At 29.0% G+C, this 17685-nt stretch overlaps 1 protein-coding gene across 1 annotated transcript in view; it reads right to left on the bottom strand.

Annotated features, from left to right (window-relative positions):
- LOC119680203 (DNA-binding protein D-ETS-4) overlaps positions 1 to 883 on the bottom strand; it is a 47986-nt gene extending 47103 nt beyond the window's left edge. The window contains exon 1 of the mRNA XM_038092901.1: positions 94 to 883. Within this exon, the coding sequence (XP_037948829.1) occupies positions 94 to 144 (51 nt within the window). The 5' untranslated portion in view covers positions 145 to 883. The remainder of the gene's footprint in view (positions 1 to 93) is intronic.
- Positions 884 to 17685: the final 16802 nt, after the last annotated feature.

The raw sequence follows: 17685 nt of genomic DNA on the forward strand, positions 1-17685 counted from the left end.
ACACATATGAGAATAACTATGTGCATCTGTGCATTTGTGCATCCATGAGGTCGTGTATATTTCTTATAAGAGTAATTTATTTATGTTACTCACCTTTGTTGAATTCTGAAAGTACGAAGATATTTTCTCGTATTCCATTTTCATTTTGCAGCAATCGAAACAAAAACTAAATTAGCAATTACAATGATATTGTAGAATTCCTCACAATTCCCCACAATTCTATGTGCGATCGTCTATGTGCGAATGCGAAATGTGATTGAAAAAAGCCAAGTCTGCAAGGAATTTGCACTACTTTTCCTTAATGCAGGCGAAGAATCTTAATTTAGCAGCGCACGTTGGGCAAAAAAGTCTCTGAGCATTCGAAACTAGATTTCATTGAATTGAAAATTATCGCAATGGCAATAATTTTATGATATTTACGATGTACTACTACAACTATTACTGCAGCTACTCTTCAGCACACTGACAGCTTCTTCACTCTTTCTCTGCTTCACTGCTTCAATGCTTCAATGCTGCACTATTGTGCACAGATTGCGCGGTTTTGCACTACTGTGCGCAGTGCATCAATGGCGAGGTTAATGCGGCGGTGTTGCTCAATGCGGTTGCCTGCATGAATGGCGGGCTAGACTAGACACATGCGTTGTTGTTGTTGTACGCGTTCTGTTGTAAACTGTGAGCGCAATGTGCGCAGACGCCACAATCTCTGCTTAGATCTTTGCTTATCTTATCTGTTAAATGTGGCGTTGTTGTTGTTGTTGTTTATTTTTAGGCTTTCTTCTGGCTCTTGCGGATTTTTTGGTCATAAATTCGTTGCAATGTTTTTTATAATTTTATTTTTTTTTATATTTATTTTTATTAAACATAAATAATTAAAATACAATTTTTCTTATTAAACTATTTTTGTTTAGTTTTGTCATTGTTGTTTGTCTTTGGCATGTCATATATGCAATATTTACTGTTGCTGTTATTGTTTTAATTAAATGCATATCAGTAACACAGATACTCACACACACACACACATACAGTTGAACGCTACACAGCGCGCCAACAACTTGCAATTTTAAATTAATTAATTTTTTTTTTTCGAAGTTTAAAATTTTTTGTATTTGTTTTGTATTTTGTAATAAATTTTTTTTTATTGTATTTTTTTTTTAATTAAATTGTTTCAGGTTTGACTCGTCTTCAGTTTTTAGCTTAACTATTATTTTTTTTTTATTTTACTAAAATTTTGTTTTAACAACTTTGTCTGCATAATTATTTTTTTTTTCAAAACAAGCGTGCTTTCGTTTGTTTCTTGTCCTCAGTTTATTACAATTTTTATTTTAATGTTATTTTTATTTTTATATATCTTTTAATTTTGTTTCTTATTTATTTATTTATTCTCCCTCATGTGTTCTGTTTCCTTTCTTCTCAAGTCTTTTGAAGTAACTTGCACTTTTCGTTTGACAATAACGCAAATTTTATTTTAAAATTGTATTTTCAATATTCAGTTTGCTTCTCCGCTTTGTTTGCGAAGCCCAACCGCTTGCTTCGTCTTTTCGCTCAAATGTGTTTGCTGAGATTTTGCAGATCGTGCGGCTTACCTCATAATTTTAGCGGCTTGCATACCAAAGCTTTTTTTACCAAACTGGTTTCATTGTAAATAAAGTCTTTGTCACAGGTATGAAGCACCAAAGGCAGTGGCCTATACTGAACGCACCTTGTGGCCTTCAGCATGCGCTTTCGATTGTACAACTAAGCTTTGGTTAGTAAAAGCTTAACGAACAGATTACTTGTGTTGATCTTAAAGAAAGCTTACACGCCGGAGGTGCTTTCAAAAACTTTAAAGTACACTGCAAAAAAATTTTTAAGAAAGTTATTTGTATATTTTATAGGCAATTAATAAACAGAGAATAAACAGCAAGTTTCTTTAAAAGTGCTTTCAAAAACTTTAAAATACACTGCAAAATATTATGAGGAAATTATTTGTTTCTTTTATAGTCAATTAGATAAACATTTTACCACTATATGTGAATTCGTCCGTTTTGAAGACGGAGAATAAACAAGTTTCTTTAAATGTGCTTTCAAAAACTTTAAAGTACAGTGCGAAAAAAATAAGAAGATTATTTGTTTCTTTAATGGTTTATTAGATAAACATTATTACTATTATACTATTATAGATGAATTCGTCTGCTTAGAAGAGCGGGAATAAACAGTAAGGGCGTTTTTAAATACTTTAAGGTACACTGCAAATAAAAAATATAAGGAAATTATTTGTTTATTTTATAGTTTGTTAGATTTTTACTACCATAGGTGAATTCGTCCGCTTAGAAGAGCGAGAATGAACAGCAAAATTTCTTTTAAGGTGTTTTTAAAAATTTTAAAGTACACTGCAAAAAATGTTATAAGGAAATCAATTGTTTCTTTTATAATCAATTAGATAAACATTTTACTAATATACTTATATACGTTCGCTTGGAAGACCGGAAATAAGCAGCAAATTTCTTTAAAGCTGCTTTTAAAATAGTATACTGCAAAAAAAATTATTTTTTTGTCCTTTGTTGTTTGATAGGTAGAAATTTTATTTATTAAAAAACTTTTATTGGGTTTTTAGGACCTAATAATGAAGCTCTTAATTAAAAATTATACACAATTATTATTCTTGTCTTTATATGTAATAGGATATTATTTTAATTGAATTTGATTTAATGTTAATGTGACGCTAATGACTATTTCACTTAATAGAAACTGTTGTATAACAATAAAGAAATAATAATTTCCAATAAATAAAATAGTCATTACCGTCATATTGACGTTAAAATCAAATTTAATTATAATGGAAATTGAATTATAATGGAAATAATATGAATATAAATATATTCAATTTTCAGAATCGCTTGTACAAATCGGAGAGTAACATTCGGAGCACATTTGCTCCGTAATCATATAGAGCATACCTTTCTCCGTATTACTATCTTAGGTTAGGTTCTATGCACAAGAAAGAAATAAAATCATGCAATAAAGAAAAATAGTTCAGAAGAATAATATTAAAATTTAATAGTTTAAAAATAAAACAAAATTAATTAATTTAATTATTCTACAGTTGGTTTATCACTTTATTCGAACACAACACAGTAAGTGAATTTGTTAATGAACTTTCAGGCAAGTTGATAAAATTTCAAGTTCAAATATAAAAGTCAAGTACGGCTTTGGTTCAGTTTGCTAATAAGCACTGACTATGAGTATCAAATTTGGCAGAGTACGAGCACAACCCTTAGTTAAAATTTTTTTACGATTTATTAAATATAACAAATAATTCCAAGACTACTGATGATGGGCATTTGGTACTATTCGAAACAGCTGTATGTTTAGCCCAAAATTAAATTAATTAATAAAATTTTGTTCTTGTTATTTACTACTGTTCAAAACTTCTTTACTATTATAATGCTTTATTACTTGGTATTATTGATAGAAATTCTGTAATGATTTATGTTTATACTTTCTTTTGTTAACATTTAGATTTTAAAAGTGATCATCGAAATGGATCAAGAGTATTGTTTTATTGCATCAAAACGTGAGTGTGACTTCGTAAAATTAGTGTAAAATTTTGTTTGTTTGTTGTATTCTAATGATATCATGTCGCTGAAAAACAACCTTTAATAATTATTTGCAAATTAACAAAAAAAAACGATTCAATAAAAGTTTTCTTACTATTTTAAGTTAATTATTAAAAATTTATACACAAAAAATGGAGCATGAAAACATATATTATTTTTTCTTTTTAAAAATCACAAAAGTCGAGGCCAATACATTTGCATATAAAATCATTTTTGTGTGGTTAATTTCCTTTTAACTCCAGTCCTTGAAAAGACTCATCCATCATGTCTGTAATTCTTAATTGCTCGAAATGTGCCTATCGGTAACTTATCAATCGAGCAAACCAAACACAGATAAGTTAATGCTTAAATACTATTACGAATGTATCCTGAGAATCCTCTTACGAGCACTCGTAAGAGCAGTGGAAACTGACGTTTATGCCACGGCAGCATTTTAAGCTTCATTTATTTTTCATGGATCTGCCCATAAAGATTGCAATTTCATTACCATTGACAGACAGCGCAACCGAAGGAATAAAAATAAAATTAAACGCAGCATCTTTGTTGAAAAAGGCTACATTAAACTACGTGGAAAGGTAAAAGCCTTAAAAACTCTAAATTGAAGTTATAAAAAACGAACCAAAAATCAATTCCAAAAAAAAGGGGATATATGAAAAATAGGAAAATATAAGGAGAGGAAATCCAAGAGTCCAAAGGAAATTTCAATTTAGCGTGTCTGTTGACGTTCGATGCTTTTTGCCTGTACGCTCAACCAAGTTGGTTAAATGCAATTGCGTTTGATTTTCTAAATACCTTACAACTTAGATAATAGGTATTTCAGGCTATATATTTATAAATACTATTATAATATGGTCACATATATCGATATTTTAAAGATAGTAACAATCAATACTGTAGTCTATCATACTTGATAATATACAATATGATTAAGGTTTCTAGTTTAGTAGAAGCTGCGAATATAATACCATACACTTTTTTATTGTAGTAATAAATCCAACGAAGCCAAAACCCTGTTCTTTGGAAAATAACTGTTCAACGAGCTACCAAGTATTTCCACTTAAGTATTCTCCTTTTGAAAATATGTTCAGTCAGAATAAGACTATGTCTCTAGAGAGTCATGGCGTTTTGACCACTGAGACAGTTCTACCTTGGTAAATTAGTGAATTGAAATGACTCATCAAAGAATAATAAGGACCCATTAGTAACATTAGCTAATGAAGAAAGCAAATGGAAAAGAAATTGTAATAAAGAAACATGGTTTGAGATGATAAAATGCATCAGATTCGTTGTCAAGGTGATATAGTCCAGGTGACTTGTTACGAAAGACATCAGCTACCTTCTAATGATGAACATATTTGTAGTCAGAAAAAGAAAACTTTATAACTATAGTTAGATATTTTAAGATTTTTATCCTTTTTTATCTTTTTTTTCTTGTAAAAAGTGATTATAAGTATCATAACTATATACAGATATGCAGATCTTTTGTTTTTGTTTTTATTTTTTATCTTTTTCCTGTTACAAATGATTATATATATTAAAACGACATGTATATAGCTTAATAGTTGGCCTTTCTTCTTGTTTTATCTCTTTTTCTTTAATAATAAATGATTTTATATATCATATCATTATTATATAAATCATAAATCAGTGTATAGGTATATCATAAATGATTATCATACATCATAATATATAGCAAATATATCATTATAATAACAATATTAAGAGTTATTCTTTATTTAAAATTAATTTAAATTTATTCCGAAACACTATTATTTATATGAATTAGTATTAATGGAGTAGGAGAAAGCTATTTTATATATATTATAGATAAATATAGTAGAAACATTACTTGTAACAATATGTAGTTATAAACCTATAAGTTACATTAGTTGAATTTAAATTTTATTTCTTTAATTGATATGAAAATTAATTAACTAATCTATGATTCCAATTATTTTTGCATGAATATTTATACGTGAACTCTAATGGTAGCATTCTAATGGTAGCGTGTCAAATACTCTCATATGACCGATTCAAATTTGTACTTCTAGTTAATTTACTTTTTTAAGTGTTGAAAATTGTTGTTGTTTCACGGACTACAATTTTGGCAAAATTTTAAAATCATGTGGTTTCGTCCTGCCACTTGTTACCTGCAACGTTTACCATACATAAACTGGCTCATACCAAAGCAATGAAGAGTCCTTCTACTGGTCTATGTACTTAGGCATTTTTCTTGTTCATTTTTTTCTCATTTTATATTTTTTTGTTTTTTAATTTTTGAACTGAAAAAGTACTTACGTTAAATGGAAAATTTTTTGTAGACACTTTGGCTCGATTTCTGTGGTTTTGTGCCGTCAATATAAATTGAATTTAAACTTTTTGCTTGGTATTTTTCAATTTGCAGCTCCTGCTGCAGTCACTAGTTGTGCTTCTTACTTAACCATGCTTCCACCATTTTTTGGGGTGAATCAGTGGTTGCGTTCGAAACTAGAGACCGCTTAGGATGTTGGACTATGCCGTCGGTAAGCAATTTACGGCATGAATTAGGCTAATGTAACTTCAGTTTGGCCACAGTGTGAAGAGATATTTTATTAACTTACACTGCCGAGTTAATTTAATTTTATAAAATATTCTCGTTTTTTCTGTTTTTATGAAAAATAATTTTTTTTAAACTTTATTATGACACTGTATTATGTGATAAAAATTGGTGAGATCGCGTTTATAAAATAATGATAGGTTTATTATTATTAAGGTCGATTGAACTGTATCACTTCTTATTTTAAATGGCTAGTCTTAGATAATTAGGTTATTTAATTAGAACAGTCTGAATTTAAATCAGGCCCAACAGGTAGTGATTTTTGAAAGATTCTCTGCTCATGCAAGAACACTCCAAGGGAAAGTTTTGGAATATTCCCGAGGTAAGTAATGCTTGTTGTAAGAGGCGACTAAAATTCAAAAGGCACCACCCGATACTGTTTAGATTATGGTAGTAAATAAGTTTCTCTCGCGGTATCTTGGTATAGCGACTGCATTTATTATATGCATTCAATGTGAAATTTCACTATCCAATAAGGAGCTATAGAAAATCAGAGGTGTTAGATGACCTTGCTTCCACCTATGGATGAAACTCTATCTATACATATAGTTTTAATTGTTGTTCCCTGAAACACCAACTTATCAGTCTGTGGCAGCGCCAAAAATGTATATAAAGAGCTGTCAACAATGCAGAAAAGAGATAGCAATAGCCGCATCTCCCGCCATTAGTCTTCGTCGTAGTTATTCAGAAGATATAAGAAGTACATGTAATCAACCACTACAAGTTATTGTTTTAAATAATCTATAGTTATCAAGTTACACAATATTAAAAATATGAATAAGTTAAATGTTAAAATCACTGCTAATATGTTATATTTAAGCAGTTACAAATAAAAAAAGATACTTGTTACAACTACAAATCATAACATTTTCAGTCTTTGGAAATGCCTTTGACTTCCTAGGATTGGGTATATGAATGATGAGTACATTAATCATATGCTAAGAAAACTGTGGTATATTAAGTCTTAATGGTAGGTAATGACTTTAGAAATTTGGACTTTGTGCGTGAAAACAAGTACTACTTTTTTCCCATTAGTATAGAATTATTTTGTGTATTTTCGAACCTTCTTTAATTTTGACAAGAGTAGTTTTGTGCATTTTTGAACCTTCATATCTTTTGACGAGACTAGTTTTTATTAGACCGCCGAAGACCTACTCATTTTATGACCTGCTTGCATTTCATCATTTAATGTTAGCACTGTATCTAAGATTTAAGATACCGAGACTTCCTCAGATTTTCGAATTAAAATTGACCGATGTTATAAGTGAGAGTCGCGCTCTTACATCGTGACTTGGTCAATATTATGTTTTCATTTCAATTTATGCTTCTTAGAACATAGAACCCAAATGCTTCTAAATAATTTATTTAGCAAATCCGTCTGCATTTTACACAGTAGTGTGGGCATTAGAGTGGCTTCAAATTTCCCTTTGATGATAAATTAAGGGAAAAATTTTCAGATCGATCGCATTGTGCCAACTCGTGACGAGTTAATTTCAAAGTTGTAAAAGTATTTCAATAAATAAAAAGTTACTAAAACTACTATATTGCTTGAAAAATACATTACTAATAGTATCTGAACTCAAGGTTAACGAAAATCAGTTGTATTATCAATTGTCAGTTGTATTGGCCTATTTTAAATGTGGGTGTGGTATTTTTGTTTCTGGAGATCCATAAATATTCTAATTTAATTTCAATAACTTCGTTTTCAGCTAAATGCTTCCACATTACTAATAGTATCTAAACTTAAGGGTAACGAAAATCTGTAGTATTATCAATATTGTATTGACCTATTTTAATTGTGGGTGTGGTATTTTTGTTTCTGGAGAGCCATAAATATTCTATTTTAATTTCAATAGTTTCGATTTCAGCTAATTGCTTCTACATAATTAAAGCATGTACTTAGTTAAACCATATGTTTCGTATGTGTAAAAAACACTTTCATCTAATGCAATCCTTAAGAAGATTTCAATAAAATCCTTAAAGAATTGAGTGCTTATTTAATAACCACTGCAAAACTGTTACGAATTTACAAAATATCTTTTTTGGCAATTTTGTTAAAGTTCCATCGTAAAGTTGAGAGTATAAACCCGAAGAATTGTTTGCGGGCCTTTTTTTAAAAATAATCAAATTAAATTTGTATCTTTACGATTTTGCAATCGGTGAAGAGCATTAAATGCTTTCAGCCACACATACTGACCGGCAATCTTGCATACGAAATTTGACTTGGAAAGTGAGAACGAAAGGAACTCAACCACGGTTACCTCAAGTGAGTACAAATGTTTGATGGAAAAGCCGGCAAAAGCGCGATAGAGAGCGAGAGAGAGTGTAAGGGTGCAACGAAATTTACTGGATGACTTTTAAGCTTTTTTGTTGGGTAACATTTTTACGATTTTAAAAATGAAATTTATTGTTATTGAGGCTCACTCACACACAAGAAATCAGCACTGACTTCACACGTACAGCCAATTTACAGCCATACGAAAAAAATAGTACTAGTACTAGTAGCAGAAACTAACTGTGTGCAGTGCAGAGTGGGTGAGAGTGGACGCTTTTGCTTAAGTGCACAAAATCGTTTATTACCAACGCTTTAATATTGGTGTGAGTGGTTTTTAAAATGCGCAACGTGTGCGTACCTGCCACAAATTGAACGAAACAAACGTACGGCAGGCGGTGGTATGGTGCGGTGATGGGGTACCAAAGTGGCTAACGTTAAGGACGTAAAACAACAGTGAACGTAATTTGATTGTGGCGTATTTTGACGTTTTTAAGTGGCTACATATGCGTACACCAACAAATATTTGTGTGAAAATATATATTTATATGCAATATAAATATATGTATGTGTGTGCGTATGCGTGTATATAACTGTGCGATAAATTTTTGCTGTTGTTGGTGGTGGTGGTGTAGTTGTTGTTGTTTAAACGCTGTTTCATTATTGTGTGTAATTGAAATTGCACATTTATACGCTGAAACGTATGAGCGCAACTTTTGAATTTCAATGTTTTTTGGCATCAAAATAATAAAAGTAATTTGTGCTGGGGAAAATTTAATGAAAATGTTTAGATTTTAAATGAGCACACATATTGCGCTAAAGCATTTGAGTATATTTTTTTTTGTGTTTTGTTTTTTGTGAACATTAAACAAGGTATCACATCAACGGGAATTGCTGCAGCAGCAATTGAGCAACTCTGCGTATAAAATCAAATTTAATTAAATTGACCTGTGCACAAAATGAGGGAGCAACAACAACAACATAACACAACACAGAAAAAAAAAATAAATAAAAATAGACATGATATATAATATCAAAAGGTATTTAACCTAATTTAAGTAATCTTATGAGGCTTCAGCTACGTTCGTTTTCAGAAAATTCACCATAATTATTTGTATTTAATATCACACATACGTGCATGTGATGCTGTCATTCACATGCAAATATGTCCCAACACATATCCTCTTAATTATATGACATCTGAGCTTACAACGTCAAATATTTAGAATTTGTAATTTGTTTTTCCACGTATCCTTTTTTCCATATTAGAGATTCTGTGTCACACTCCAGAGCTGCGGCAAAAAATTAAAAAAGTTTTACAACAAATACATAGACAACATTAATGATATTATTTAGTGTGTTTTAACATTTACATACACGCTTAGCTTCTGCACTTAATAAAGATGTTATGCGGCTTAATGAGTTGCCATAACAAGAAATCTGCAATTCGCACACACTTCCGTCGACATACCTGTACAGAGAAAGAAAGAGAGAGAAAGTTGTCAAGTGTATGTATTAAATATATGCATACACATAAAAATAAATGATATTCTTGTATTTTAAGAGAGAAATACAAGCGTTAAGCGCTGCCTAATTTGCGAGTATTTTATATAATATTGATAAGTTGACTTCATACTTGCTTATGCTCATACTTAAGTGTTCACACTACGGTATCTCAATTAACGAATGGTAAAATAATACTTAACATAAATATAAATAGAAAATAAATATTTTTTTTACATGTATTTAAAAATACGTTTTTTAAATTATTATTGTGCTAAGGTTATTAATTTAACACATAAAAATTAAAAATGTTTTTTTTTAAATAAAAATTAAATCTTCGTACACAGAAGATGGTTTATAAAGTAGACCGAAATATCTGTAATGAAAATAATTTTATATAAAAATTAAAATAAAAAAAAATATTCACCTTGGCTACTTGTGGATAAACACGATTAGTCATCGCTTCTGCAGTCCAAACAAATTATATACGGACTATAACCTAATTAAATAAAATTCAATTATTTCCTAAGACCACTGATGAAGGGCAATACTAAAGAGCAATACTAGAAACAGCGTTGTATGGTCAGCCAAATTTCAATAAAAATTAAAAAAATTAATTTTTGTGTTTGTCCTTTATTTCTTTCTTTGCTATTCGAAAAACTCTCTAAATATTTAAAAAAACATTTTTAATTTTTATGTGTTCAAATAACGGTTTAAGCCAGTAATAATTTAAGAAACGTATTGAATAATACGTTAAATAAATCGTAATAACAATTTATTTATTCAAAAATGTAATTTGTTTTGCTTATTATTTTACACTGAAGTCAGTCTACGAAATAGACCGCAATATCTGTAATACAAAATTTTTTTTTTTAAATGAACATACAATTAAATATTCATCACAAATTTATAAGTGTAATTTTTTATTTAATCAACAAAAACATTTTTAAATATTATATGTTAAATTTATGCTCTGAAGTTACATACATTTAAGGTATTTTTCTATTCAATACCTTAACAGTATATTATATATATTATTAAAATATTTTAAGTAATATTTTAACTTAAAAAATTATTAAAAATTAATTTTATAACTAAATTTCAAATATTTTCAAATAATTCTCAAATAATTCATATTACATTTTAGACCTATTTTAACTTAACAAATTATTAAACATTTATTTTATAAATAAAATTGCATGTGCTTTTGTTTAAATTTAATTTTATGTATTGATTTCACTTCACTATTAGTGGTCTCCAAATAACTGCTATTAAATGTTTACACTAAGAAACAATATAAAATATGATAACATATATATTTGCTATGTAGTATCATAAAAATAGTTTCTTATATTTTAAGTATATTTTTATTTGAATTTAGTATGTTATGTATGTTACATATTAAAATATTTGAAGCATATTTCAATTAAAAAAATGAAAATAAAAAACTAATTTTTTATTTAAATGTTCCTATTCATCCAGAAATTTTTAATTCTTAAGTAATTAAGTTCACATTTTCTATATATACTCTCATAATTTAGTACATTATTAATCATAATTAATTATGATATATATTATTATACATTATATTCTGTATTATAATTCTAATATATTATAATAATTATATTATATTGTGTTTATTAATATTAAATAATTATTAGATATTCATTTCATACATAAATTTTGATACCTTTGATACTTCGCAATTAGTGGTTTAAAGAATTAAATATTTACACTGTGCGATCTTAATTAATAAACAGTAAAATGGAACTCAAGTATTCAATTTAAGTAGGAAATATCATAAAATAGTTTCTTATATTGTATATTTTTAGTAGTTTTCTATTTAAATTTATTATATGTTATACATCATATTTTAAAAATATTGGGAGCCATATTTTAACATAATAAAGAAATATTTTTTATTAATAAAATTTTTACACTTTTATTTTTAAAACATTTTGTACTATGCTTATATTTCACTATAAGTGGTTTTCATCACCAGAATTTACAAAAACTTAATAGCAGATATTTTTTGAGTTTTGCTAGCTGCAAGTCTTCTAATATCAAACGATTAGATTATTTTTCGTTATCACAAGCGCAAAGATATTTTACCAGGTATCATAATTTTTACTTTGATATTATTTACCAAGCTAAGTTCTCTATCGATCTGCTTAATAATATGAGGTATTAGCTGCCCTAATATATTCCAAGCGATTTATTTGGACGACAATGTCCGCTTATCTTCCGTAATCCCGATCTAACATCGTGTTTACAACAACGCCTTGCACAGAGTTCTTTCTAAGTCAGTACTTAGTATTTAGAAAAACCATTATCTTTTCCTCCCCTTGCTTCTTTCCAATTTTGGTTTCTCTAAATACCAACCCTTCTGTATTCTAATGTCTGCCTTTCTGGCAAGGACTGGATTGGGTTTCAATTTTTACCACTTATGGTTCAAAAGCTCAAATTGGTCCATTTTGCATTCCTAAGAGGTGGTTTTAATGGATTGATGTCTAATACGATGGTCTTCGATCTTTTTCAACTACGAGAAAAAAAGATAAATATGCTTATAAGACAATTTCATTTATTTTTATATTTTTTCTAAACATATTCCTTTTTCTTTTAAATACTTACTTACTTCAGCTAACATGCACATGAAAATGCTGTCAGACTGACTTTATTTCAGTTCCATTACAGTCAACAAATAATTTTAACTTTTGCATACTAACTCTTCTTCCTCTTGAAAACCTATTCACATAATTATTATATTCAAAATGATTTCGTTAATATTCACATCATGCATGAATGTACCGGCAGGAATTTATTTTTAATCGCCAGTCACTAATTGTACCCTACAACCGAAAGGTAAACATATAATGCAGAAAGGGACAAACAAATATATAAGCGTCTGACTGCATGCATTATATATGCGGTCATAGATTATGCTAAGTGAATTATAGCAAATACCCTGAAGAGTTGGCTTTAATCTACACATTTTTTTTCATGTTAACTCACTATATAAACACATTTTATCTTTTAACACCGCCAGTGGCTAAAGCTTAAGGTGTAATTGACCGCACTGCATACGGCAGATTATGTGAAAAAAGAGGTGCCAATAAAAATGAGGACATGGCAATGCTTTATGTAGAAAAATTAATAATTACAAATTCTTTAATCTACACTGCAGCACAGCATTTTAATATATAGAATATAATTTTTTACTTAAACTCTTTTCACTTTTTTGTGTAGTAATAAAATAAACTGTAGCATACAAAAATTTCGTTGAATTGCGCTTAAAGCGACTAGCGAATGCCATAGTAAAAGATATCAACGTTGATATGATGTTTGGTTTAAATTTTTGTAGCACGCTTTTGGGAGTTGAAATTGGGTTGATTATGTATGTGCTATTTCAGTGCTATTCAAAATTTAATTTTGTTGCTTGTTTGCTAACTTGTGATGCAATTATTTTTGATTTTAGTAATTTAAAATTTATTTTAGAAATTAAAAATTTAAATAAAATTATTTTAGCTAATAAAAGGCAGCTGAGGTGTGTGCTTTAAACGTCAATAATGCTGCAGACACACTTCCGTGGGATTAATTAAAATTACTACTTAAAAACATAATTGCTAGCAATTAATGTACTTTCTTGCTATTTTAAGAAAATCGAATAGGTTTTTTTAAATGAAACTAATTATTATAAAAATAATATACTTTTTTTGTATTTTAATGTTTTAGGGAAAAATATATTTACCACAGTTATTATATACGCCATGAATGACTGTAAGGATATTAAACTCGTTATTCCTTTTTGATGTGTAATATAATCAGGTCAGCTGTGTGGTGTGCATCATCATGAACAACTGTTGGCAAACGACGACATTTTTAGAGCGCCACCAATTTTCGCTAAACTAACATGGGCTGGCCCAGGCAGTGTTCTAATAATCATGCAGCCTCACTCATAGCCTCACATCCCCAACTCGATAGCTCTATGGCTCCATGGCTCCATGTTTCTACTCATTATTTCAACATTGTGAAGCTATTCACAATATTCGGGCTGTGTTTGTTATAAATTTTTTGTCTTTATTAAAAATGTTAAAATGCAAAATGTAACCATTAAGTATGTTGAAAATTGTTTCCGCTTCGCCTGTTAATGTTGGCAAATAATGCGCATTTATTTATGGGTCGGTATGTGGCGATATTTGCACTCACACTGCATTTACGTCCTATAAGGATTTAAAATTTTTTATTATTTTTTACTCATGATTTAATTTTATTTACTATTAATTTTAAGCATTTGCCTGCTTGTCTGCTTTCTTGCTTTAGATATGAACTGGTTGTGGTGGTAGATATTTTCGTTTCCATCTTTAATAGGAAAAATTTAAAAAATTTATTGATTATTAATTTTGATAATGGCTCATTTTTGGCTTGTATACTAAATAGACATTATTTACCATTATTAACAGAAAATTATGTTTGCCATAGTCCAAAAAATATTATAACAAATTAGATATTCCGATTTGTTTTGTGGTAATAAAATGCAAATTTGTAAAGCAAACATATTTTTGAATAAATATTTTAATTAGAAAATATTTATTTTTAATGAACTTTCATTAATATTATTTATTTAGATTGTATATATATGATTTTGTATAAATATTTTCAAATGGTTTTGGATTTTTGTGTTCTGTCAGTCAAAAATATTATTTTAAAAAGTTACTAGGAACTGTAGTACCAGGTACGCATTAAATAATTTTAAAATTATTAAAGTGAATAAAAAATTATTTAGACAAGATTATTTAGAGTATTTACTCGGTACTACCAACTGGCGACAGTAACTTGACAGCGGTCAAGGATGACTTATATCTGTAATAGCCAACTAAGTAGGTAATTAACTGTTTAAATTAACTGAAGATATAACTAACTATTAAGAAATAATATAATTTGAATAAAATATATATAAAAAATTATAAAAAAATTCACAAAAATATGATTTACCTATCCGAATTATATTTTTTTGCCTACAGAGCGGGCCTAATAGAATGCTAAACAGTTGATGTGACTTTTTGTTCAATTCTCCATACTTTTTTCGTAAGTTTTCGTAAGGATATATTTCTTTAAACTTTTTTTCAAATTATTTTTTATTTAAGCAATCTACTAGAAATTTCAATTCCTAAAAGCGGGAACTATAGCTACGAGAGCGGTAAAAAACGACACACAGTCATGACAAGTGAGTTGATTGCATTGCATTCATCCTAATTCCACAGCGTTTGCCATAAAATATAGGTTAGTTTAGGTTGGAGTGGAAGCCTCGTTTTCAATGTCCATTTGAGTTTAAATAATGGGTCCGTTGTGATACCACGGATAAGCCACTACTCATTCACCAGGCCTGTAGGATCATCAAAAACCCGATGATATGCATCTAAAATAAATGAGTAACAGTAGTAACAGCTCGCGTTCAAATATTGTATTATAACGCTATTATAACCTTACAGGAAAAAAGATATTATAAATTTCAGTTAGTCATGGGTCTTGAAAAACTACTAGAACTACTCGTTCTACCATTTCATCTTTATCTTAACAATTATTAAAAAAACGTTTCTCGACGTAATGCGAAAGCGGTTCCGAGAGGGAGTAAGTCTCGACGAAGAGAGTGCGTACACTACCTATTAATGTTTGGGAGTCGGGCACACTATTTCGACGACGATGGTGAATAAAGCATTCCACCACAAGAAAAAAAAATACTGAAAAATGTTGTCCTTTGTGGTCTTTTAGGTTTAGAAAAAAAAGTAGTCTCTGAATGGCTTATATAGATAATAGCGTATATCAAATAAACTATGAAAAGCGGTAGTGGATCAAATATTTTAATCGTTTCTGTGACATAGTAGAATGAATTATGACCTACTTACGCCTACAGTGTATAAGTTATGTCGGTTGATTTCATATTAGCACCTATTGGTAATGGCAATTCTTCATCTACTCTAATGAGTGAAGGGTGTCAATATAGCTAAAGTCTTTGACAGCTTAATAACTATATTCATGAGTGTCGAAAAGTTTAGTCGCCTCTGAGATGAATATTCTTTGCATATTCGTTCTTTTTAACTAAAAATTAAAAAATTTCAAATAGCAATCCAACTTAATGTTGAGTTCTAAAATGATATATATATATCACATATTAATGATATGATATTCATGGGTCTCGTGTGACCTACAGAAATAAGTCGCTTAATTTAGTACATGTAATGTTCAACATTTATTTGAATTTTTGATAGTATTTTTTTTTGTTTTGAGGAAATTTGCTGTTAGCGCAATTTCATATAAGCAAAGTTTTCAGCATATATTTCATCTGCCAATTAAAATAGAAAAATTATATGAAAATATTTCATTTCGCATATGCTTGCATTCATGAATTCCATTTTTAATGATATTTGCGTTGTGAATTCATTTTTCTACGACAATGAAAAACTAATAAAAGATGAGAACTACTAAAAAATTTGCTCGACATTAAGTGCAATTTGTCATATTATGAAAAAATGCAGCTATTTTTAATAATTTTTTTCATTTTTTATTAAAAGAGTTATTTATTCTATTAAGGATGTTTTTGAGGAAGCGCTACTACAGAGAATTTGTCAAAAAAAATACACGGCAAATTGCGACAAGACAATTGCATTTGTTGAATGTGGAATAATTTTGTAAAAATATTTAAACAAAATTGAAACAAAATTGAAACAAAATATATGAAAAAGTTTAATATTTTGGAATTTTTTGTTCACAGGCGGAAAATGTGGCAACTCAATTGCTTTGCAGCTATTGTTGCATGTTGAATGCCACAAAATGTAATTAAATTGCTTGCGTGAAATATTTGCGGTATGGATGCAATAATGAAACAATTTAAGATTGATTTTGTCAAATTAACACGGGAATTTAACTGCGATAATCAATTGTTTACAGGGAGCGTGATTCATTAAGAAAATCACTGATATATATATACACAAGGTTTTAATCATCCAACGAAATTGATGGCTTAATGAACAATTAATCAGTAGAATTAAATGTATCTACTGGTTGTACTCCTTTAGAAATGCTCAGCAAATATATTGAAGTGCATAGCAAATTGTTTTTTACACTAAATTAAAAATAATTTATTTAATAATGAAGAAAATTAATTAATTCAACAATAAAAGAAAGAACAATTATATAAATAATTTTACGTCATTCAAACTAATTAACTTCATTTAATCTAATTTAATTTAATCTAATTCAGTTTGATCTAGTATGATTTAATATATTTAGTTTGATCTATTATTATTATGTTGAAGCTAGTGCAATTGAGCACTTTCACTCTTTCTTAACTCGAGGTATTTTTAAAACCCCTTTTTACGCCTTCACTGGATTATTGTTTATCACTTCATCAGACTAAGCATTAATTGACCTCAGATCTGCACACCTCCCCGAGGAGCCTGTAACCATTCTGAGATTTGATAACGCGGTGTTGGTAAGTTTGTCAGTTTTCGTAAATAATTTCAGGGCTCTATCCTTTATGTATTTTTTTGATGGGATCAATCTTGAAGTCCTTGAGGATGTCATTCATCCTAATGTACCATGGTACTTTGAAAAGTCTACTCAGAGCCTGGCTTTTGTGCAATTTCTAGCTGACGAATAGTAGTGTTTGAAGTTTTGCTTAACGCTACATATCCATATAGAAGTAACGGATGAATTATTTG

The sequence above is a fragment of the Teleopsis dalmanni genome, chromosome 2, assembly GCF_002237135.1.
Source record: "Teleopsis dalmanni isolate 2A chromosome 2, ASM223713v2, whole genome shotgun sequence".
NCBI lineage: Eukaryota > Metazoa > Arthropoda > Insecta > Diptera > Diopsidae > Teleopsis > Teleopsis dalmanni.